The sequence below is a fragment of the Thunnus albacares genome, chromosome 21, assembly GCF_914725855.1.
Source record: "Thunnus albacares chromosome 21, fThuAlb1.1, whole genome shotgun sequence".
NCBI lineage: Eukaryota > Metazoa > Chordata > Actinopteri > Scombriformes > Scombridae > Thunnus > Thunnus albacares.
In genome coordinates this window covers 13,757,337-13,780,390 of record NC_058126.1, presented here as the reverse complement: position 1 = coordinate 13,780,390, position 23,054 = coordinate 13,757,337, and the positions used below count along the sequence as shown (strand labels likewise).

The 23,054-nt window shown below is 38.9% G+C and overlaps 2 protein-coding genes and 2 non-coding genes across 11 annotated transcripts in view; all 4 read left to right on the top strand.

Moving 5' to 3' along the window:
- The first annotated feature begins 102 nt into the window (after window positions 1–102).
- On the top strand, window positions 103–188 carry trnay-gua. The gene is given in 2 exon segments: window positions 103–139; window positions 153–188. It is a non-coding gene; the product is annotated as a tRNA-Tyr (tRNA).
- A 4,297-nt stretch (window positions 189–4,485) lies between these two features.
- LOC122972505 lies at window positions 4,486–9,493 on the top strand. 4 transcript variants are annotated; one of them, XR_006399761.1, is made up of 6 exons: window positions 4,486–4,653; window positions 5,466–5,578; window positions 5,706–5,876; window positions 6,166–6,966; window positions 8,845–8,908; window positions 9,033–9,493. XR_006399761.1 is itself a non-coding variant. In XM_044339672.1 (5 exons), the coding sequence occupies exons 1-4, from the start codon at window positions 4,639–4,641 to the stop codon at window positions 6,917–6,919; spliced, it is 1,053 nt and encodes a 350-aa protein (XP_044195607.1). In that variant the 5' UTR covers window positions 4,486–4,638; the 3' UTR covers window positions 6,920–6,966; window positions 8,845–9,493. The 4 variants fall into 4 exon arrangements, 3 of the variants coding, with proteins under 3 accessions (XP_044195607.1, XP_044195608.1, XP_044195609.1); XM_044339672.1 differs by having other exon boundaries at window positions 8,845–9,493; XM_044339673.1 differs by having other exon boundaries at window positions 4,551–4,653; window positions 6,172–6,966; window positions 8,845–9,493.
- A 1,253-nt stretch (window positions 9,494–10,746) lies between these two features.
- On the top strand, window positions 10,747–10,832 carry trnay-gua. Its single transcript is given in 2 exon segments — window positions 10,747–10,783; window positions 10,797–10,832. It is a non-coding gene; the product is annotated as a tRNA-Tyr (tRNA).
- A 273-nt stretch (window positions 10,833–11,105) lies between these two features.
- The window catches only part of pde7a (phosphodiesterase 7A), a 29,417-nt gene continuing 17,468 nt past the window's right edge, over window positions 11,106–23,054 (top strand). For 2 of the 5 annotated variants that reach the window (XM_044339658.1, XM_044339657.1), the window contains exon 1: window positions 19,333–21,322. In XM_044339658.1, coding sequence (XP_044195593.1) covers window positions 21,185–21,322 — 138 coding nt within the window. In that variant the 5' untranslated portion in view covers window positions 19,333–21,184. Of the gene's footprint in view, window positions 11,250–11,563; window positions 11,693–13,806; window positions 13,884–15,686; window positions 15,810–19,329; window positions 21,323–23,054 lie in introns of those variants that run through there. The other 3 variants (XM_044339660.1, XM_044339655.1, XM_044339659.1) reach the window with 3 other exon arrangements.

The window sequence follows — 23,054 nt, the reverse complement described above, 5'->3', positions numbered from 1 at the left end:
ACTCCGTCTCAAATTCACCTAATATAAATTAAATATCTACAGCTGACTGTTCATGTGTATCATCATATAAAACTATAATGGCTCACCGAGACCTAGCATCTCCCTTCGATAGCTCAGTTGGTAGAGCGGAGGACTGTAGCGGATACATGGTAATCCTTAGGTCGCTGGTTCGAATCCGGCTCGAAGGAGAGTTCACTTTTCATAATAATCTGTATTTTCCACCTGTGGCCCCTCATGTCTGCGCAGACACAGCAAATTGTACCACGAACCTCATCGTTTGAAAACCAATCATGCAGCGTGGTCCATCTTCTACAAGCCAGTCAAATGCGAAGTCCACAATTTGACAACCAACCACGCTGCGTTGTCCATCTTTCTAAACGCCAATCAGATACCGATATCCAACTTTGATAAACCAATCAAATCACGAATTCCATTATTGAATTACCGATTAAGCAAAGCGCTTCATATTTATTGACTTGCCTTGACTCCTGCGTTTTCAAAATACCTGCCGCAACAGTTGCCAAGTCCGCAAATATACGCCCAAGTCGCCAAATACGCGACTTTGGGCTTGTTTTTCTGTAAAGTTGTCACATATCGTTTCCTGCTGTCAGAACCACGCATGTGCCAGCCGACATAGTGTCCTTACAGCAGTGGCGCGGGTTCGATTCCGACCCAGACCCTTTGCTGCATGTCATCCCCTCTCTCTATATATCCCATCCTTCCTGTCTCTCTCCCCCATACTTGTTAAAGTGTGTGTACGATTTGTGTGTTACAGGACAAAGCTGAGGACGAGAGACAAGTTGTTCTTTCATTCATTAACTGAGATGTCCAGTCAAAGGCCCAGTATGTGTAATTTTTTAAACGATTTAAAAAAAAAACATTTTAACTCCATCTGATTAAGCCAGTAGAGTCCTGGAACTGACACGTTACCTCCCTTTATAGCCTGTATTTAGTCAATGTATTCTATGTATTCAATGTATTCAATGTGTTTAGTCAAAGTATTTGTGACATACAATAATAAAAGTGGAAAATGCTTTTTTAAGGTAGATTTCCTAACCTCTCTATTGTTCCCTGTTAACCTTATATGACATGATATAGGCCAATTGAAATGTAAAGTAGCCTATTTCGAAATGACAAAATTAAAATAAATTCAAAACTAATTTTATGATCATAATACTCCTATAATTAACCTATATGTATTCAGAATACGTGTGTGTAACCACTTTGAGCTCTAGTTCATGAATGTGAATGAAGCCTGTTTTCATCTCTCCCATGGTGTTATTCAAATAACCTGCAAATTCTTCTTTAACGATCAATTGATTATTTATACATCTGATCAATTTTATCACACTGTTGACTAAACATCACACCCACAAATGAACCAAAACACAATCTCATCATATTAGAAGGGTTAAGATGCCACAAATTAGAACTGCGCTATAAACATATAAAATGTGTAATTTAGCGGATTATACTGCTGGGCTGAAATGTGCACAGGAAACGGCAGGGGGCAGCAGAGGGGCCACCTGGGCTCGAGCCTGCCGTAAAGACAGTAGAAGAAGAATCGTTATTGTTTTGGTTGGTTTTGCTCGCAGACTGAATGAAGAGAAAACATTTGGAACAGGGTGTTTGACCATAGGCACATCAGTCTAGTGTGACCACATAACTGGAAGAAGTTGTGTGGAAAGCAGCGTTGTATCAAATAGTCAAATGGACTTGTAACAGTGCCGTAAAGGAGATCAATTAAAAATCTTTTTTTTTTTTATTGTGCAGCGACATAATAATTTTTCATCCAGATAGTAACAAGTCTTTGATGGTTCTGAAAAGTCAGACCAAAAGTACGTATCTTAAACGACCTCAATCGATTGATTATGTAAAAAATAAAATAAAAAAGAAAATGCTTGTGTTGTGTAATGTATCCATGCACTAGGACCAACTAGGACCAAACAGAGTGAATTATTATGAACAACAAAATCAAAGTTTTCCTATCAAAATACATGAAGCTGCCATGAAGATCTTTACACTTTAATCTCCAACAGCATAAGACTTGAGTCGAGAACATAAGGCATAAAAGACAGACAGGTTGTCCACTAATATTGCATCTAAGGTGTGCTACCCAAATAATTAAGTCTTTTACAGTGTTTCATTACAATCAATTAATAAACTGATCATTTAAAAAAGTTATTGTAAATAGATTTATTGAATTTGCATTTAAATGATGCATGAATAAATTAAGTAAAAAAAACAAAAGGTCATTACATTTTCTAATTAATAATTTTATTTAGGTCACTGTCAGGACAAGAACTTACAGTTATGAGACTGATTCATTGATGAAATTGGAATGAAGGGTTTGTGTTTCCTCCTGGCACTAACAAATTCTAACCAAAGAGGGAGGTGGTGCTCAGATGGGGTTAAGTTTTATATTAATAAAAGTGTTATGTTACAACATCAGAATATCTACTGGAATATCTTTGCATGATTCACAGTTTAAAAAACTACTTATTTATCTTAAACTGACTCTTTATGCAGCCCCTCAGTTCAGCCTCTGTCTGAAACAGGCAGTTTTAGCTCCTGTCTCCCCCTCCCGATGAGCCCACTCTGTTCTGATTGGCCAGCTCTTGGAAGCTGCACCATGGGAGACTTCTGTCAATTTTGCAAATACATCCATACATGTTTGAGCCAGAATCTGGTCAGAAATATCCAAGTGGACAATGCAAACAACACATGGAAAACGTTAGCAACAACATTAGCAACCAAGGCTACAGGATGGATGGCTGTTTATGGGCATGACAAGCTGATGTCAGCTCGTTAGCAAGGTAGAAAAAATCATCGCAAAACAATCATTCAGGGCAGGTTGATTTCTACATACGTTCACCTCAAGTTTTGGAACTTTGACCATGTTTAACATAGACATCCTACATCATAACAGGAAATGAATAACAGAAAATCACAGAAAGCATTATATGTCCCCCTTTAAAATTTTAATTACACAATTCAACTTTTATGCTGGTTGCTACATGTTGCAAATTACACCTGCGTTGGTTCTTTGTCTCCAAGCTCATCTGCGGTGCTAGAAGTTAATTGTTTCCAAATGTAAAAAAAAATATAAATATAAAAGGGGTAACAAGGAGGATTAAGCTGAGACCAGACAGACCAGATAGAGCAAAATGATACACAGTAATTAAACAAGGCTCAATGGACTGGTATGCTTCTGATACCATTAACTCATCGCTGTTGTGAAGAGGAGGATAAAAAAAAGATGACAGCATTTGGATTTTTCACAATGGTTTGTAACTCTATATTCAGACAGAGACAGCAATCATTTTTATGTTCAGTGCAGACTTAATGGATGGGTGGAAGCACCTTCCTCTAAATGTGTTTACTGTAGAGTTACATTTACAGTAATAACACTATAACCTGTTGGATGGAAAAACACTGCAGTTTTATCAACTTACTGCTATTAAGTGATAGCTGAGGCAAAAATACAACAAAAATATTTTTCATTATATTGAATATATTTTATATTATATTGAATATATATTTTTTTCTACAATGTTCCAATGCTGTATTTCACAGTATTACTGTTGTTCATGTCCTTTTTCATCTGTGAACGAGAAAAGATACCCTCAAAGCACATTTTATTTTCTTGTACAAATCACAAGATTCTTCTGGCAACAATTTTCTTCATGAGGAACTTCCTGTTTAAAAAAGATATGAGACATATGGAAGAGGATTAGGGTCACATGTGAAAAATGTATTTGAGTTCTGAGATTAAAGTCAGATTTCTGACTTTATTCTCAGATTTCTGAGTTTAAAGCACTTCTCTTATTTTTATCTTCTGTGTCTTCTGTCACATTGAAAAAATGCTATTGAGCTGCTGCGGGCAAGTGAGGAGACGGAAGTGTGTCTTTGAAAATCTCTTTAAAATGTATTTGATGTTAGCACCAGGGCTATATTTGACTTGTTTTATTGTTTTAAGCCCCTACAACTTTATTGATTTGTATTTTCAACATTGATGGTCAGTAAAATCTAAAACTTTCCTATACTATACAAACAGATATAATGTTATGTTACTACAACCCTCAGTAAATGTTTACACAGTACACACTGCACACTCTTACAACTCATTACAGTAGGTATTTAGGGAGTCCTCTAATAAATCTACAGCAACTGGGTAAAGAATAATGAACAAATAGGCTACGTCAGTCACAAAGTTAATAACTTACCTATAAAAACAAAATAATTCTCATCTGTGCCTCCATCGTAGGGATTGTCTGTTAATTCCTTAGATATGAATCAAAACGTTTTTGAAAACCTGTCCAGTTGACACGGAATCCGTGCTCACAGACGCGTCCAGCACCTGAGCTGCGCACCTGTCAGCACTTGGTGCCTTTACGCACAGCGCGTGATGCGCGTGTACGTAGCGGCTGCGCTGCTCCCGCATTCCATGAGGTGATAGAACGCTTGCAGGTCACAAAGGCGCTTCCAGTCATGCAGGCGCCCTTGTGACGTTTGGTCCTTGATGACACTTCAGTTCTAAAGTCCATTTATCAACTCAAGAGAATCTCAGTGACCATTTCTACACAGACCTCCACCGTGAAAGCTACTGAGAGATCGATAAAGAAACTATCAACCGTTATGGAGAACGCACAGGTAAGAAAATCAGGTTCAGTTGTGATTGACCAGTGAGCCCATTTGATCCATTTCCATTCCATTTTGATTTTGTGGCTATGATTCTGTTTAAAACAAATTAGAAATGAATTGATCTTTACACAAAGATAGATTCAATCAATCAATCAATTAAACTTTATATAGCACCTTTCAAACAAATAAAAAACAATTCATAGTGCTTTACAGGTGATTGACAAAATGTATTAAAAATGGAAAACTAACAGGTAACCAGTGTAAAGACTTTAAAATAGGTGCAATGTGTGCTCTCCTTTTGGTCTTAGTCAGAGCTTGTGCAGCAGAATTTTGTAGCTGATTTATTGTATTCTTCAGTAGACCAGAAAGGAGAGCATTACAGTAGTCCAGCCTGCTAGTTATGAAAGCTGAGATGTTCTTCAGTTCAGTTCAGATCAGTTATTGTAGAAATGATAAAACTTCATGCAATTAAATTCAATGTGTGAGAAAAATACCCTGTTATCCATCAAACTGTGCTACATACTTGCAAATTTTTATTATATTTAATATCTGATAGTTAATTGTTAGGCAACATTTGACAACATGTTACCTCCATAACCCTTCAAATGCATCAAGTCACAGATTTATATCTGCTCACTCTGAATGCAGACAGCTTGCAGATTTCATTAAGAGATGGTTTGTGAATTGTGCACCAATTACCACACTGTTAATAGTGTTGTCACATTTTGAACATGTAGATACTTTACAGTACCATACTGAGAACTGTTTTGTTGTTGTATAAAAGATGTCTGGTTGTTAAACCTTGTTTCTCTTTCTGTCAGATTTCATCAGATAAATTTGATATAGAGAGTTTGAGTGAAGACCGGGAACTAAAGCCCATAGATATGGCCATCACCCCAGTGATGTTATCACATCTTCATAAAATAACAGAACAGTAAGTCAAAAGTTAGGCCACATTTCAGTTACATTAAGTCATCAAGCAGCAGAAATTATGACTATATACTGTGTATACACTGGTGAAATGTTTGTTTTGTTTAACCATTCCTACTCTTTTCCTCCAGGCAGTGGAAGATGTTGGCAACCGCCCACACTGACACTGACACCATCAAGTTGCTCTCGAGCCTGTGCCAGGATGTGGTGGAGGTGATCACCAGCAAGGTGGGGGATGTTTTGCTAACTGAGGCCCATACCATTATGCATGAGATTGAGTCCAGCAACACTTCAACCACAATGTAAGTCAAAAGCTTCCCAACTCTGTTATTCACTCACACCTTCTTCTCCAGCATCCATATTTTATGTAGCGTATTATAACTTTGGGATTATTATGATCCCCAAGAATATAGTTAATGATCAATACTGCCTTTTAAAACATTTTCCACCACATCATTGTCTAAAGAGATTATGTGTTTTGTTCAAATAAAGGCCCTAAGTTATGAAAAATGTCATAAAAGAGGAAAATGTTTGAATAGCACTGCCCAGGACAGGTCAGTTAACTAATGTTTGACTGTTTCTCTTTTTGAGGAACAGGATTGATGTGTCCAAGAAGGATTGGAGTGATTACATTCTGACAGAGGAAGTTCTTGAACTAGTCCTTGGGAATTCCTTGCATGCCTGTCTTGGAACAGTGATGGGAGTTATGGTGGAGCGTTCCCACAACTCAGATGAACTGCTGAAGTTGGTTGCAGCAGAGGTGACGAGGAGGGTGAACCAGTCACTGGCTAAAATCTTTCCATCAACCATTTTCCCACAATCACCACAATCTGCTGGGTCTGACATCTCCCTCGAATCTAACGTGGATGATATGGTGTACCATACAGCCCAGATCCTGCATAGGTGTATTTGGAAAAGACAACAACGTGAAGAAGATTCCCAGTTCAGTGAGTTTTCCGGTCCAGATGAAGTCACTGATGTTGAGGAGTTCAATGCTGAGGATTCAGACTCAATCTTCTCTACATCTAAGTGTTCAGTCCGCACATTTGATATCAAAAAAGCTTCTCCCAGTCCGGTAGTGGATGTATCACAGGGAGAGAATTTCTCTGGACCAAAGTGCTCAAGAAGAATCAGCACCTTTGTGAAGAGAGTGGGGAGGTCTTTTCGGAGAAACACTGCGAAAGTCGGTCCAGCCTGTGAAGTCATCTACCTGGAGAATGGATCAACACCACAGCCTCCAAAGAAGAAGAATGGTCTTTCCATCACCAGGATATTCTCCTCCTTGGGCAAGATTCTGACGAAGCCGTTCATCTCCTGCATCAGTGGTGAATCACAGGATGACTAGAACACACAAGTCTCCTGAGTTCAGTCTTTCCATCTAGCTGCAGAAAGGTGAGCAGAAACAGAACAATTGAAACAGAATGTGGTACCAGTAGTGTCAAGTTTTGATAGTCTACCAAGTCTCTGGAAGCCATAATGGCTTTTTCTGCCGCTGATACTGCTCTTAGGCAGATTGGAAGCCCAGCAGCACCTAGTCCTGAGCACAGATAAAGTAATTATAGGAGGTGACTTTAATATTAATGTGGAAGTTGATAATGATAGCCTAAGCACTGTGTTTATCTCATTATTAGACTCAATTGGCTTGTCTAAATGTATAAACAAACCCACTCACTCTCTTAACCACATCCTCGACCTTATCCTGACATATGGCATTGAAATTGTTAGTTTTTCCAGAAAATCCTATTTTATCAGATCATTTCTTAATAACTTTTGAATTCCTATTAAAGGAGTACACGCCATTAGACAAAAATGTCTTCACTAGATGTCTATCTGATAGTGCTATAGCTAAATTTAAGGAAGCAGTTCCATCAACACTGAATTCATTGCCATGTCTCAATTTAACAGAGGACAAAATTGATAATCTTGTTGATAGTGTTGCAGGCTCATTGCGAATGACACTCAACTCCATCGCCCATTTAAAAAAGAAGAAAATACAGAGGTTAGCTCCATGGTATAACTCCCAAACCCACAAATTAAAGCAAATATTGCAAGATAGTCTGGTAATAGTCTTAAACATAGAGGAAGGCCCTCTGTAATGCCATAGCCACCTATTGCTCATCATTAATAGAGGAGAATAAAAACAGCCCTAGGTTCCTTTTCAGCACATTGGCCAGGCTGACAAAGCGTCATAACTCTATTAATCCATGTATTCCTATAGCTCTTAGCAGTAAGGACTAAATGAGCTTCTTTAATGATAAAATTCTAACTATTAGAGACAAAATTCATCACCTCCCGCTCTCAAAAGGAACCCACAAACACAGGTTACCCTCAAACACAGGAACCTTAGAAACAGCTGTAAAACCTCATATATTTAGACTGTTTTTTTTCCAATCGACCTTCCTGAACTAACTTCAATGATTTATTCATCTAAACCATCAACCTGTCTCTTAGTCCCCATCCTAACTAGGCTGCTTAAGGAAGTCTTGCCCTTACTTAGCACTTAGCACTTTACTAGATATGATCAATCTGTCTTTAGTAACAGGTAACCTCTTCTCAAAAAGCTTACTCTTGATTCAGGCATTTTAGCCAACTATAGTCCTATATCTAACCTTCCTTTTCTCTCCAAGATCCTTGAGAAAGCAGTCACCAATCAGTTGTGTGACTTTCTATATAACAATAGTTTATTTGATGATTTTCAGTCAGGATTTAGAGCGCATCATGGCACAGAGACAGCACTGGTGAAAGTTACAAATTACCTCCTAATTGCATCAGACAAAGGACTTCTCTCTGTACTTGTCTTGTTAGATCTTAGTGCTGCATTTGACACCATTGACCATCACATCCCATTACAGAAACTGGAACATTTAATTGGCATTTAGGGAATTGCATTAAGCTGGTTTAAATCCTATTCATCAGATTGATTTGAGTTTGTACATATTAACGATGAATCCTCCATGCACACAAAAGTTAAACATGGAGTTCCACAAGGATCTGTGCTTGGACCAATGCTATTTGCCTTATATATGCTTCCTTTAGGTAATATTATTCGGATCCTTCCTTTGTGATAAAGCTTAGGCCTATAGTTAGGGCTGGCCAGGCTCGCCTTGGACCAGGCCCTTGTTATGCTGCTATAGGCCAGGGGACTTCCCATGATGCACTGAGCTCCTCTCTCCTCTATCTCCTCCTCTTCATCTGTATGCATTCATGTACCATTAATGCATGTTACTAACTTGGCTTCTTACCCTGAGTTTTTGCTTTCTTGTCTTGCAGGTTCCATTGGATAGGGGACATGGACCCACTGCTTATGCATGATGGGCCTCCAAGGACCAGGACTGTGAGGATGCCTTGGTGACACCCATGCCTGCTATTATTATTATTCATATTTCTATTATTATCACGTCTTCCATGTGTTTCTCTCCCCTCTCTCCCACCCTCCCTCCACCATCCTCCCTCCCTAGATAGCAAAAATAATGTGGCCAAGATCCGGCCCACACCCGACACTTTCGGCACTTTCATCCGGCCCACATACCACCTGGAATGATGGCACTTGGGCAGTCCGCTCCTGTTTCCCAGATCTGGGCCACAAGCAAGCTATATGTCAGCTAAGAACAAACCAGATAAACCAGAACTGGCCCACATCCAGAATATACATACCTGAGAACACAGCATCTTTACCAAAGAAAGCCCACATTTGATTTGGGATATTTGGGCCATATTTGCTGTTTAACATGTAGGCCATTTCAGGCTCAAATCCATTTTGTCTGGCCCAGAAGAAGGCCAGCAGTGCCGTATCATTGTCTGAAGTGGCTCACTTCCTTATGCTATCTGGGTCCTTCTTTCTATCTCAACCCAACCGGTCAAAGCAGATGGCCACCCACCTAGAGCCTGGTTCTGCTCGAGGTTTCTTCCCATTAAAGGGGAGTTTTCCTTGCCGTTGTCGCCAAGTGCTTGCTCATGGGGGACTGTTGGGTCTCTGTAAAGTAGAGTATGGTCTAGACCTGCTCTATGTGAAAAGTGCCCTGAGATAACTTCTGTTATAAATTGGCGTTATATAAATAAAATTGAATTGAAAAAAATTCTGCGATCATGTCCCAGAAAGGTCATTTGTTGCTGCACCAATTGTAATTTGCTCAGACTAGCTTGGTGACCATTATCATATTATTTTATATTGTATGTTGCAACAGTTTTCTTGTATTATTTTCACTCTTCTGTTAGTGAGCAGATCATTAATCATACTGTAATATATACTGTAATATATTTGAACACTATATAAATATAAATATATATATATATATATATATATATATATATATATATATATATATATACATATATATAGTTTATAATACAGTTGGAGTGGGGTTCTATTGCAGTGTTTTTGACAGAGAAGGATAAATTTCTCCTTGTTAGTCTAGTCCAGATTTGACAAGTCTAAGTATAATGGTTTTATAATGGAATGAAGGTTTCACAAATCTGAAACTGTGTTTTTATGAATCTCTGAAGTCTCCTTGTTAATCTAGTTCAGATTTGACCAGCCTAGGAAGAGTGTTTTTTGATCTGGACCTGGTCTAATGTGGTCCAGATGTGAAAAAAGCAGTGAAATCTCTAAAGGTTTTGACGTCAATAAGAAAAAATTATAATAATATTGAATAAATATTAATGAATTAAATTCAGGATAACAATACTCTGCGATGTCCCATGTCATAATGGATTATTGGTTTGTTCAAACTTTTTAATACTGATCAGGTAGGACCACAGCAAATAGGCAGAAATAGCAATAAGACTGAAAATCAGTTTACCATGAGTAAGGGCAATTAGAAAAAAATGCTACTGTTAAAATGATCCAAATTTAGGATTGTAAATCAATTAAAGACCATGTAATTCTATGATTCATTCTCATTTCATCTATGCTCCCCATATTTGTTTTTCAGCACATGAATTAGCTTGAAAGTGACTGAACAACACCATCTACAGGCGTTATGCCACTTTTAAGGTGGACTGGAAAATTCCAGTAAGAATCTGTGTATGAATTTGCTCAGACTGGAGCGAAACTGCTGTTCGCTCGACTCCGTCTCAAATGTTATTCACCTAATACAAATTAAATATCTACAGCTGACTATTCATGTGTATCATCGTATAAAACTACAATGGCTCACCACGGTTTAGCATCTCCCTTCGATAGCTCAGTTGGTAGAGCGGAGGACTGTAGCGGATACATGGTAATCCTTAGGTCGCTGGTTCGAATCCGGCTCGAAGGAGGGTACTTTTTCCCATAATTCCCAAATCCGTTTTTTCCACCTGTCACTCACATATACGGCAAATCACATCACGAATTCCATCATTTAGAATCCAATCATGTAGCGTAGTCCATCTTTCTGAACGCCAATCAAATGGCGAGATCCAACATTGATAAGCCAATCAAATCATGAATTCCATTTTTGTACTACCAATCACGCGTTTTCAAAACACCTGCAGCTATCTTTCACCGTGGTTTTCCGGAAGTAAGCTAGAAAACAACAACAACTCCATGTTCTTGCCGAATTGAATTGAATTAGATTCTTATGAAACAGCCTGTGTTCATTTTGATCGCTGCTGTTCACGTAAATGTCATATAATCACTAAATGTGTAAGGCCAACGTTCAGTTACATCTGTGGCATTACCCATTTCTCTAAAAGTAACTTCCTAACTTTAACTATTCCAGATCAGGGTGACTAGATGTCCCGTTATATGTAAAAATCGCCAAAACAATACTGCCAATAAACCTTTCTACCTGAGGTCTCCATACTATGATTCAATGCTTTTATGCATTGCATTGTATTTTAATGTAAGCTAGAAGATATAGAGAATTGGTTGCTGTAGCTTTAGACTATTGTTTTATTTTGCAGTTGTAGGATGCAGTGGATATGCAGTAGCCTATTGTGTCATCAATGCTTCATATCACACATTTTTGATTGCTGGGAGTTATGCATTGTAGCTGTATTATTTCAGAAAATGGCCTTGAAGAAGACGCACAAGGCTATGGAGGACACAGAGTGGCTGTCAAGGCTGAGGTCATTTGCCTCTACAGATGCCTGGCCAATGAGTGCAGGCAAAAGATGGCATGATCTTTATCATAAGGTAAAATAATGAACCAAAAAAACACTGACACATACTTACTTTTGTCTTTTCTTGTTTAGACAATTTTTGAAAAAGTTGGGAGGCTACACTTTCTTTTTCTTGGAGGGCATGGACAGAGAGCCGAGGAATACAAACAAAAAATCTAGATCTAACTCAAGATAACAACTTGACAAGAGGTACTAATCCGGTACAGTGTGGTGGAAACAAGATTGTTAGTCAATGACTATGTTTTGTAAGACAAGAGTGAGATATTCTTTATGGTTACAGATAAAAATGTGCAACTGAGGGGTCAGAGAATAATAATCCTCAGGTCGCTGGTTCGTATCCGGCTTGAAGGAGAAATTCTTTTTTCATAATTATTCCCAAATCCGTACTTTCTTTCCACCTGTCAGGCTTACTACATCCACGGTCACTGAGCTTCTGTCTTTCTAAAGTCAGTGTAATTAGAAACGGCCTTGAGTTTCAGTTCCACTCAGTCACTGTTTTACTTAACCTTACTTTTACAAATGAACTAAACAGACTGTTCATTTTTCAAAAGAAAAATTATGATGGTACTGATTGGTTGGTTTGTCATTCAAAAGCCCACATCTGAAAAGATTTCAAAAGTAATTTCTGTGTCTTTATAGCTAGAGTGTGGATGATATGCAAGTGTTTTGGTTCTCTCCAAATTACATTTACACACCAAAGCAAAGAAGAAATGTCATTTGTTGTTCCACCACTTGGGAGAAGTTTAAAGTTAGTGTCTAACATATTTCTATTGTCTGTTCTTGTTGTATTATAGATGAAAAAGTTTCACTTTTACACTGTCAGAAAGAAATTACTACAAATAATCAACACTGCTTCAATGACTGCGGTCTCCTGAGTGAGCATATTGCATGCTCTGCCTTATCGATCTGCATGTTAAATGACAAATGATCACACCTGCAAGCACTCAAATGTTCAAAATGAGTGTAAAGGCGATCGTTGTAGTGTCTGATTTGGTTACAACCAGCGATGAAAGCAAAAAATTATCATTTGGTTTGACTGTGAAATGGCTTGTGCTGCAAACACATTTAGATGGATGACTCAGAAACGGTAATTATCAGTTGTGTGGACGACTGCAGCAAGCATCAAACACTAATAAAGTGTCTTTGTGTATAACGGCTGATAATTTTCTATGTTGTTGCACAAATGCCATCGTCCTTTCTGTAACTCTCATCAGGAGTGATGTAATTAAAATTCAGAAGTGAAACGTCTGTGCTTCTGTAATGCGGGGCTTGACCTCATGCATGTATATGTGTGTGTGTTTTTGTATAACTTATGAGGTCTAAATGTTCTCATAAGTGTGGATATTTACTGATCAGTGCTTTAATGAGATACTGTTGAAATCTCATGATGTGTTTTGCAGTTAAATGTACAACATATAAATGATTTATAGACATTTTGTTCACTTTTTCTCAGCTGGCCCCTCTTCTATAACAAGCTCCATATCCTCATAATACATGCTCATGGGTTGGTTTGCATAGAGTTTAAGCAACAGCACAAGAACCAGCTGCTTTCAGGAATAAAAAGCATTTAATTACCTGAGTCACTTATTTAGAGGCATAGGTTCATGAATGAACACATAAACACAACTGACGGACTCATACTCAACACCTTAATGATAATATATTGTTTTGCCAGTAACTAGAGAGCATAGAGGAGGATTTAACAGTTTGCTGCCCATACTGTTCAGCTACGTGGAGGCCCAGTGAACTGGCTGTAAATCTCTCCTCTTGGTGACGTCTGACAGCGATGGGTCTGCATAGTTAAGACCCTTGAAACTATTTGTGGTATTTGGCTTCCCAGGGTTGTTGGATGTGGATGGCATAGGATCCTCATCCTCATAGTTCTGGTAGTTTGTGACCTATTTAAGCATCTGTAATCAGTTTTTTTTTTACTCTGACTCATACAATATGACATCTGCCTTCCTTGCACTTTTATTCCCTTTTGCAGTAGGCCCACATGGCTGTGCACACAGTGCTTTTCACACAGACACGTCAAAGTCAGTGAGTCATATTTAAACAGATGTTACCAATGAAAATGACAGCTTTACTGTCTAATGTGTTTCTCTCTCTTTCTCTGTTTCATTTAAGCGTCCGTACAGGGACGCTCGACTGCAGATTGTGAGCTTTGAAGACACTGTAAGAATGTACAAGTTAACACCTCAAAGGTGAGAATCATGTCTTGAAATTATAGAGAAACTGAAATAAAAATAGATTGAAAACTCAACACTTCTTGATCCTACTCTTAACTGTACAGTTTCTTTGACTTGTGATTCACAAATTGGTGAAAATGTCAACTTGCAGACTGGATGCTTCTTGCCATCATATTATGTATGATAAGTAAAGGCATGTGCATTTCACCTGATCTCTCATTTCTTTCGTTTACATCCTTTCCCTGTGATTTACTAATGTACAAAGATGTTGATGCTGTGGGCATACCACTTAATTTAGCTTTAATCAGTAGTCTTTAAAAATTCAGACCTAGTATACTTACAAATTCATTAACCACAAGCAAGGACTGCTCAAATGCTAACCATTTAGGCAGCGCACAAAAAGTGAATTCAAATGAGAGCAATTAGGAAGATGTTCTGTTTTATGTCTTTGTGATTGCAGGGAATTTAAAATAATTTTAAGCCATTACAGTCTGACTCATTATAATGCAGTGTCTGTCGGTAAAAATGCAATAAAGATTGAAAATGGACAAGTTAAAAGCAGTGTGAAGACTGCTTGATGACAAAAAGCCTCGGTGGTCATACATAGGGCTTTGATTATAGAGTAGGAGGGTCTGCAGGCACCGTCAAGGCCACAAAATACACAACAGTCGGTGTTACACACTTGCACACAAACACAACCACACACATAAAGGTCTACAAGCTCATGAGGAAGATAAAAGTGTATATAGGATCAGAATAGGGAGCAGAGCAAAGGGTGCCATCTGTTCTCTTGTATGAATATTTCAGTTAGGTGGAAGTCATATTGTATTCATACAGATGGTTAGCAGTCACTGCCTGTGATTTAAAAGGTCTTGGTACGCATTCTGAAATAACTATTTCTACATTTCAGCACGTGTTCTTAAAAGACCGCCTGACCCTGCTGCAAATTTAATTTAGAAAAATGACAAATCTACAAGTAATGGTGAAGTCAGCAGTAACTCGCTGTAGACTCACTGGAGGTAAACAGAAATGAATCAGTAAAGGTAATCATGAGAAGTAAAGGTAAAGTCACTTATTTAAACCTCAATCACAGTAAAAGTTAGTTAGTTTACTCTGATTGAGAGTTTTTCCACAGATTTTGTCCAATTCAATCAACAGTTCTAAACATAAAAATGATGATAAAAAGATAAAAATTTTCACATCAGTCGATATTGATAATTATCATGATGAATGTTGAGTCATTATTTCTTTCAATATCTCAATATCAATATTGAGACAATATTATAGGGATGACTATTGGTGCGTTCACAAAATATTTACACAATGAGATTTTTGATAAATAATCATCAGTAATGTGGATATAATGACTAAATGGTTCAGAAAATGACATCACTTTATTGTAATACACCCCTTAAAACCAGGGAAAGACAACACTTATGCTGTATCACGATATTATGATATCCAAAATCTAAGACGATATCTAGTCTCATATTACGATATCAATATAATATCGATATATTGCCCAGCCATAATTAACAGTGTTTGTAAACTGTAATAACGGTGATTTAAAATGTAGCAAAGTACAGAAACACACTTGAGTAAAAGTTTAAAAGGTATTTCAAGCTTTTCAATTACTGCAACAAGAGTAAATGTAATTATATTGTATGTATTAATGTAGTTAATCCCTACATCAATAAAAGTCATGGTCTAATGTAAACTCTTTCCACTTCGGTCAGTTATGACAAGCAGAGAAATATGCAGACTTTTTCCTTTATTGTGGCAAAGAGAGGTGGTTTTATATATTTTTTTCCTTTTTAGACTGTTGGTTGTTTGACTGAAGATCAGAACATCTGTTGATGTGCTTCCAAGACTTCTCTGTGGCTTCCTGAGTGCAAGATGTCTCCAGACTTATCCAGAACACAGTAGAGATCTTCTCCTGAGGTAAACGGTGTCTCGCCTCAGTTTTGACATCCTGTTATCATGAACTGCTTAACAGGAGACCAGGTACACTAAAAGGACATGTACTGTAAATTAAATCAGACATTTTAATATTTATTTAAGCTTTATTTTAGTTTTCTTCTTCCTTCTTTGTCTGTCTTGTAACACTAATGGTTGTCAAAGGTTGCAATGCCTTTTTCTGCTTGTAGGAATTTTCAAACTTCTGACAGTGTCTCTTGGATGATGTCAGCTTATTCCGGTCACATTGACAATTAACATCTGCAGCATATGACATCTCATATTGTAGTCATAGTTAATGTTACCATAGGAAATGCAAAGGTTTTTAAAAGAGAACCAAACACATGTAATTAAAAACATTGACCCACAATATCATAGTTATTGTACAAATATTGAAAATAGAATTACAGTGAAAAAAAAAACTACTGACAAGCATTTTCCATAACCATAATTCACTACACTGTTTCCGGGATAATCCAGTGTAATTATAAGTAGGATGACATATATGGTTGATTTGCATGATAAATGTACTGTGGAGCCTCACAGTTTTGCAAATGTCCTACGTCATATTTGACATATAGTCATGTGATGATAAGAAGGATAACATCAAGCAGCCAGATTTCCACATGGACTTTTATATAACATCCTCTCCCATACAATGACGTAAAAGAGACGTCAGTCTGTTTTAACAGGCGTCACTGCAGCTGATGGTCATGAGAAACTAAGATACGCTCAGCATTCAAAGTGCTTCTCTCAGCCAAGCTTAAAGATCACACCCTCTGCTCCATAAGAAATAAGTGCTGCCCATAGCAGGTCGGCACATGTTTTAAGAGTGCAAGGATGGACAGTGCCAGTTCTAAGTTGCCTTAAATGAAGGTGAACCTGGTCAACAGTGACAGCAATGGGGCAGGGGACATGTGTTATTTGGGTTACTTTGTCACAGAGACCAGAGAATCTTAGCATGCTCACTTGCTCAGTGGGAAAGTCATGCACATCAAATCTGGCAAAGCACTAGTTTGCCTGGTCAGGACTAACAGTCCCCTTAACAGGTTTCTCCTTCTCCTTTTACCACAGCTAGACTGTTCCAGACAGCCTGACTGTTGTCAGACTGTTGTCCCTAAATGTCCCCTCCATTTTACCTCTACCCCTGCAGAATAGTACATTTAGGACCCTTTGTGCAGTTTTAATTATATCACTGTCCCTACTGGAAAAATGCTACTTTCTTCTTATTAATAGCAATTTTGATATCTTTTGTAACTTATTGCTTCTTTTATGGAAATATTTAACTGATTTATAAGGAATCACATAGTCCACAGAAATGTATGTAGCTTCTTAATTGATATATTAGTTGTAAGATGCCTTGGCAAGTGGTAGGCATTTCTGTCTTTGTGACATCTGCTATTCCATTCATACCAAAGCCAGGCATACAAAGTCTAGTGTCAAATTATTATGGTCAGTATCATATCAGTCTTTCATGGTTTATATTCTACTGTCAGCTCTCCTACTGCTCTTTTTGTACCCAGATGAAGCAGTTTAGTGTTGCTTCTATTGAGGAGCTATGTTTGTAAATCCTACTGGCCTTTAACACGGTAAAATGGTGCTATCTAGTGGTAGAAAGCAGGCAGGCCGTGTCCAGTCATTGCATTACTGCATTTTGACATCACTGCAGTCGTCATTAAAGGGCTTACATTGCACTTGTGGTTATGCTGTTGGCTTACAGTGGGTATAAATAATGTGGATGGAAACAAGACATTTGTCACTTCTGTAACACATAAGTATCATATTAGGCTGTCACACAGTGGTGTTATCTAGGACTCAGTCATTCAGTTTAACGTTTCTGGACTTATTATTTTACACTTACACCAAATTCTTGTTCCATTGCACAGATCCTACTACAGAATTACAACCTTTTATCAAACTGTATGCGTTAACGCAAAAATGATGTGCCAGCTTTTAATATGTTTGTATTTGTAAAGCATTGCAGCGTATATTGTAGTTGTCAATACATTGGATAATATAAGGCTATACACCTTACTGCACAATTCTTCTGATTATAAACCAGGAGTATCCTACTCTTTAAAATATACTTAGGATATACTTAGGATATACTGTAGTGTACCTCATTATTGCTTTAATTAATTCTGCATCATACAAGCGCAGTGTCCTTGTAAGGGCTCTTTTCAACCACAAGATGGCGCTACATACATAGAGCAATACATTTCCAGGGATTTGTACTGGTTCAACACAAAAGGATACTGCAGCCTGACAATGCTGTTTCTTTCAATTCATATTGATGATAATAGTAATCATGTTTTATTATTATTATCATATATAGTAAGCTAAAGGGTGCAAATGTACTAAACAAATGGAGTGATAATGTAGTTCACTTGTCTTTCAGTACTGCACAAATCCAACTAACAAAGGTGGGAGGGTGCGTACTTAAGCTTCTTAAAAAATATTAGACAAAGAGCATGTGCATATATATCATAATGTTTTCAAACATAAAATAAATACTGTCTGTGTGTAAATGCGTGTTGGTGTGTTTGTTTACAGATGTAAGCGCACCGATGCACATATAGAAAATGTATGTCAAAGAGCACTATAGGGGTAAAATTGCTGCGTGGGCAATGAAGCAATAGATAGCGACTCCTGTGACGCTCACAGTGTTGTCAGAAGCTAACAGGTAAATCAATTAGGGACACCAGAGATTGCAATCTCTCTCCAGAGAGCTCTCAATAAGACTAGTCAGGGGGAGTGGAGTACTGGGGGCCCCACAAGCAGATACTGTACCTGTGACCCCACGGGGAATCAGCAGGTATGCAGCTCACCAGTTTCCTGTCATCCCAAAGCTCCTGAGGCTGATGCCGGAGTAGTTAAACACACCTGCCATGCTTCAAAGGTGTGTATGTGTGTGTGTGTGTTAGTTTGCGGAAGATATTAATTAACAAAGATGTCTCCCAAATCCTTTCCCCACGTGTACACTTAAGAGGAGTGAGTGTAAAGTATGTGCTGTCCTGTGCACACACACATGACGTGCCATTGACGTAGTTGTATGCAAGATCAAGCAGTTTCCGAGTTGTCTGGCAACAACAGGTTTGTTAACTGCACAAATGCAAAAACAGTACACCCTTGTGTGGCTGACCTTCTCTGCTCTGCTGGCACATGTTTGCAGCGAATGCCTAAGAAGTAAGATGTGATAAGCAGGAGTAGCATTTGACATTAAAGAGTGTATTCTCTGCAGTGACATGATCCACCTTTCAGTGGTACAAAGTAATTCATTAGAGGGAAAGTCAGCTGAGTAGCTTTTCTTCCACTTAAGTGTAAAATCAATAATTCAGCTTGATTAAGCATCATAGTTGGTTTTGAAAAGACAAAAGTTGCAGAGACAGTTATGACTAAATTAAGTGAATATGTGCATATGTGTGAATGATCCTCTGTTTACCTCTAAATGAATTCTTTGAAAAATCAGGTTTCACTCAGAATACCACATTTTTTCCTTTTAGGCGAACATATTGAACTTCTCTTTCCAGTAATTATTAACACAAGCAATTTCACTTTTCCTTGAAAACATTTCAAATGGAATCACAGTGTACCTCCACTTGAATTTGGCTCTTTTACTATTCTTTCCACCCCTGCCACTGTTTTTGATGGTTGTGTTTTGCAGTGTTGCCGTAGCTGCCTGGAAAAGATGCAGACCGTCTTGGTGGGGGGTATGATCGTGGGGGGGGACTACATTCAGACCCATGGAAATAGGGAGGGAGGGGATTATGCCTCTGTTGGCACTAAGCCTGACTGTTGCCATGGCACATCCATTGTCCCCCAGCACATGGGCATGGCACTGAAACCTCCAGCGAAAATGTTCTGGTCCATTGATGCTGTGTTTTTTTTCTTATTTTATCCACTCAGCTGCAGTATGAGGTCAGCTACACCTTATCAAGCAGAAAGTCATTGGTCTATTATCTTTAAAGGCTTATAATACAGACACATAAAACCCAAACAGTGCTTGCTGACAATAAAATGAGTAACTCAGTCTGCTTTACAATGCAAGCTGCATGTGTCTTGAGTCACCACAAGTAGTCATATGGAGGAAATTGCCTGTGCCTGCCAGAGCTGCAACATTTAGCTGTATTTCCCAGGCTGTATTTCAAACTCCCGGTGAGTCTCAGTTCCCAAGTAGTATGAGTCATGAGATGAAGGTAATCACAGGCAATGATGTGGACCGCTGCAGGGCAAGCCCCGTTGTGGAGGAATACCCTTGAGAAAGTCCACGCCGTCTGCAAACGACTGCTCATATAGGTCTTGGGATCGCCCTGACCGCATAGCCAATGAAAACAGTCGTTTCATACCTTGTAAGCAAAGTCGTCCAATCAGCATAGCGGTAGCAATAGCTGCCTCACTCCTATTGGTCGAGCTTAGACAAGGGCGTTTTTTTTGCTCTCTCCAACAGCACCATCTCTGGCAGGTGGTGTGTGCTTTAAAACCATACAGTAGGCTAATGTTTAGGACGATAGGTAGGTAGTTATAGAGAAATAGACACACTTAAAGTTATTATTTGTCGGTTTTTTAGGTCGCGTGCCACTACGTTGCCTGTAAATGCCAGCGGGGGTCGCAGTTGAATGAGATGAACGTCGGGGTTCTCCTCTCTGAGCCAGACACTTTGTGCTTTACGGTCAGCGGTGAATTAGACAACTGCTCCTTCATCATGCAGCTTCTGAAAAAAGACGGAAAAGCCCTACATGTTGATTATATTTCGACACCGGTGTAAGTCTGAATGAGAGAAAAAAAACTCCCCCGCCGAACGGCTTTGACAAGGTCTCACATCCTGGAGCTGCCTCACTTCATCCGCCGGGTGTTGCACACGGTATGATATGTTGATGACATTTTTTGGAAGTGGTCGTGCCTTTTGTTTTCATTTCGGGATATGCGATATGCGGATCTGTGAGCGCCACGAAACACAAATGCACGGAGCTTTTTTTCTGCCTTGAAAATGAGGAAGCGTTTTCATAAAGATCCAGAAAATGGCAAGAAGGTCTCGTCGTCCGTGGGCCCGGATTTGAGTAAAATGAGAAGGAAAGGAGCAAATGCAACAGCAGAATGAACATTATTTCCCCCCCTCCCCAACAGAATGACACCAAAGGAGGTAAAACGGTGGAGGCAGATAAGACGCAGCATCCATGAAGGCGATCTTGACAAGTTTTGAGTCGCTCATAATGAACAGAAATACTTTACAGCTCGATTGCAGATCGTTTCCACAATATTGAAAGATTTTCTAACTCACCAGTCATATATTTTCCGCATTTTTATTTTTATTTTTTTTTTAAATTTTATATTTTTGATCCGGATCCAGCCCTGACTATTCAATGGAAGTATGTTATCAGCTGCCGGTTTTGCCTCTAGACAGGCCGGTTCCCAAGCATGTCCTCAGCCGGAGGGGAGCCATTAGTTTCAGCTCCAGCTCTTCTCTCTTCGGGGCTCCTGATCCGAGACAGCTGTCACAGGTAAATAAATAATAATAAAAACAAATACTCAAAATAATATTCTTAACATTTAGTCACAGTGGGTTTGGCTCAGAGAGTCACAGAGGCCTTTAAAAGCAGCACCCTTTTAACAAATATATGAATAATCCACAGGAATCTTGCAGGTGGTTGTTGGATATCTAGGCCCCAATACACACTCACTTGCACAGGCGCACACATTTTCTTATCTCTTTAGACCTAAACACACACACACACACACACACACACACACTGACAAGCCATCTCCTGAAGCCACTTTGCATTTGTGCATGTTGCCCACAGATAAAAGGCCCCTGCTGGCTTACACTTTAGCCAGCACTGACAGTGTGATGTCTAAAGTAAACCAGTTCACTCCTGGGACTTGCTACATTTGCCAGAAGGAACGTGCCACATTGTTATTTATGTTAACATAAACCTTGACACATTGACAGAAGAAACATAAATCATTGAGTCATACTTGAACTTCCTGCTTTCTCAGAGTCTTGAACTCTTGGAAATGTGCCTCAGATAAGCCTGCCTCTATATTTCTGCTCTGCGGTGAGAGAAAAGAAAAGCGAAGGTAGGCCACAACAACAATCTTCAAGTTGTGGGGTCACATTCTGCTTGACTCTCATGTACACAGAGAAAACGAAAACAAACTGGCACGACAGTACACAGCATCTCCAATGCATTGAGTGTTGTGTATATGTCTCAGATAGCGTACCGTCCACTAAACCTTTTCTTTAACTAACTGTTACATGTGTGTCTGCAACCTCAAGAAAAAAGTTCAGGAAAAAAGTGTGGGGAATTAGTTTATTGACTCATGACTTGTGTGATTCAATAAACATATTCCCCACAGTGTTATACTTTTTCTTTTTGAATCCACTCTTCAAAAAGCATCCTTAGTATTGCTTCAGTAGTTTTGTACAAAAGCAGCAGCAGCAGCAGGGTGTATTCTCATCTCTTTGGGTCATGTCCCTCTAGTTGCTCATGAACAGAAATTCCCACAGCATTGCATGGCACCTCCCAGCATATTAACTAAGCATTAAGTCACTGTCTTTGACTTTGTGAGCGTCCTCTTCAATGGGCTGTCCATTAGGGCTTTGTGCAAGACCCTGCTCCACATAGCCACCCATGTGTGTCCGCTTTGAACCTAACAACACCATCACAGGCTGCTCCCTCAAAGACTAATGCATAGCCTTTGCGATGAAAGGCCCCCAGTGTTGCGTATCCCCCTGGTCTTTTTTTTTTTTTTTACTTGGTTATTAATGTTTTCGCCATATGTCATGAAATGTAGGATTAAGCTGGCTGGACAAGACTCTACTTACCATTCATCCATCTTTCTATCTGTCCATTAACTCTATACTTGTAACCATTATCCTACCACTCCATTATTGCTCTGTGCTTTAGTTGCAAAGACTTATAAAACTTATCCAAAGACCTGGAGCCTTCTGTTCTGGAGCAGTCCAGTATGACTGATCTTGCTTTCTCAGACCGTAGCCCAAAGATCCCCGGAGAGATCCCAAAACCTCAGGAGAAAACCTCACCTTGGAATAATACTAGAATGCCCCATCCTCAGCATCCGAACGCAAGTGTAAAGCAGTCGTGTCCCTTGGTCAGGTTCACCAGTTGATTTCTCAAGTGGGCCAGAGTTCATTTCCAATCAGCAGGTGTGAGCTGTGCGGTTATTGTGCTCTTTTGTTGTGAAAAAAAGGGGTCATTGGCAACCAGCAGT

Bases quoted from the DNA above. Each gene is read 5' to 3' on its own strand.
- LOC122972505 (XM_044339672.1), top strand. The intron at 5,579-5,705 runs GTAAGTCAAAAG...CTTTTCCTCCAG, and splicing joins CTTCATAAAATAACAGAACA to GCAGTGGAAGATGTTGGCAA. The intron at 5,877-6,165 runs GTAAGTCAAAAG...TCTCTTTTTGAG, and splicing joins AGCAACACTTCAACCACAAT to GAACAGGATTGATGTGTCCA.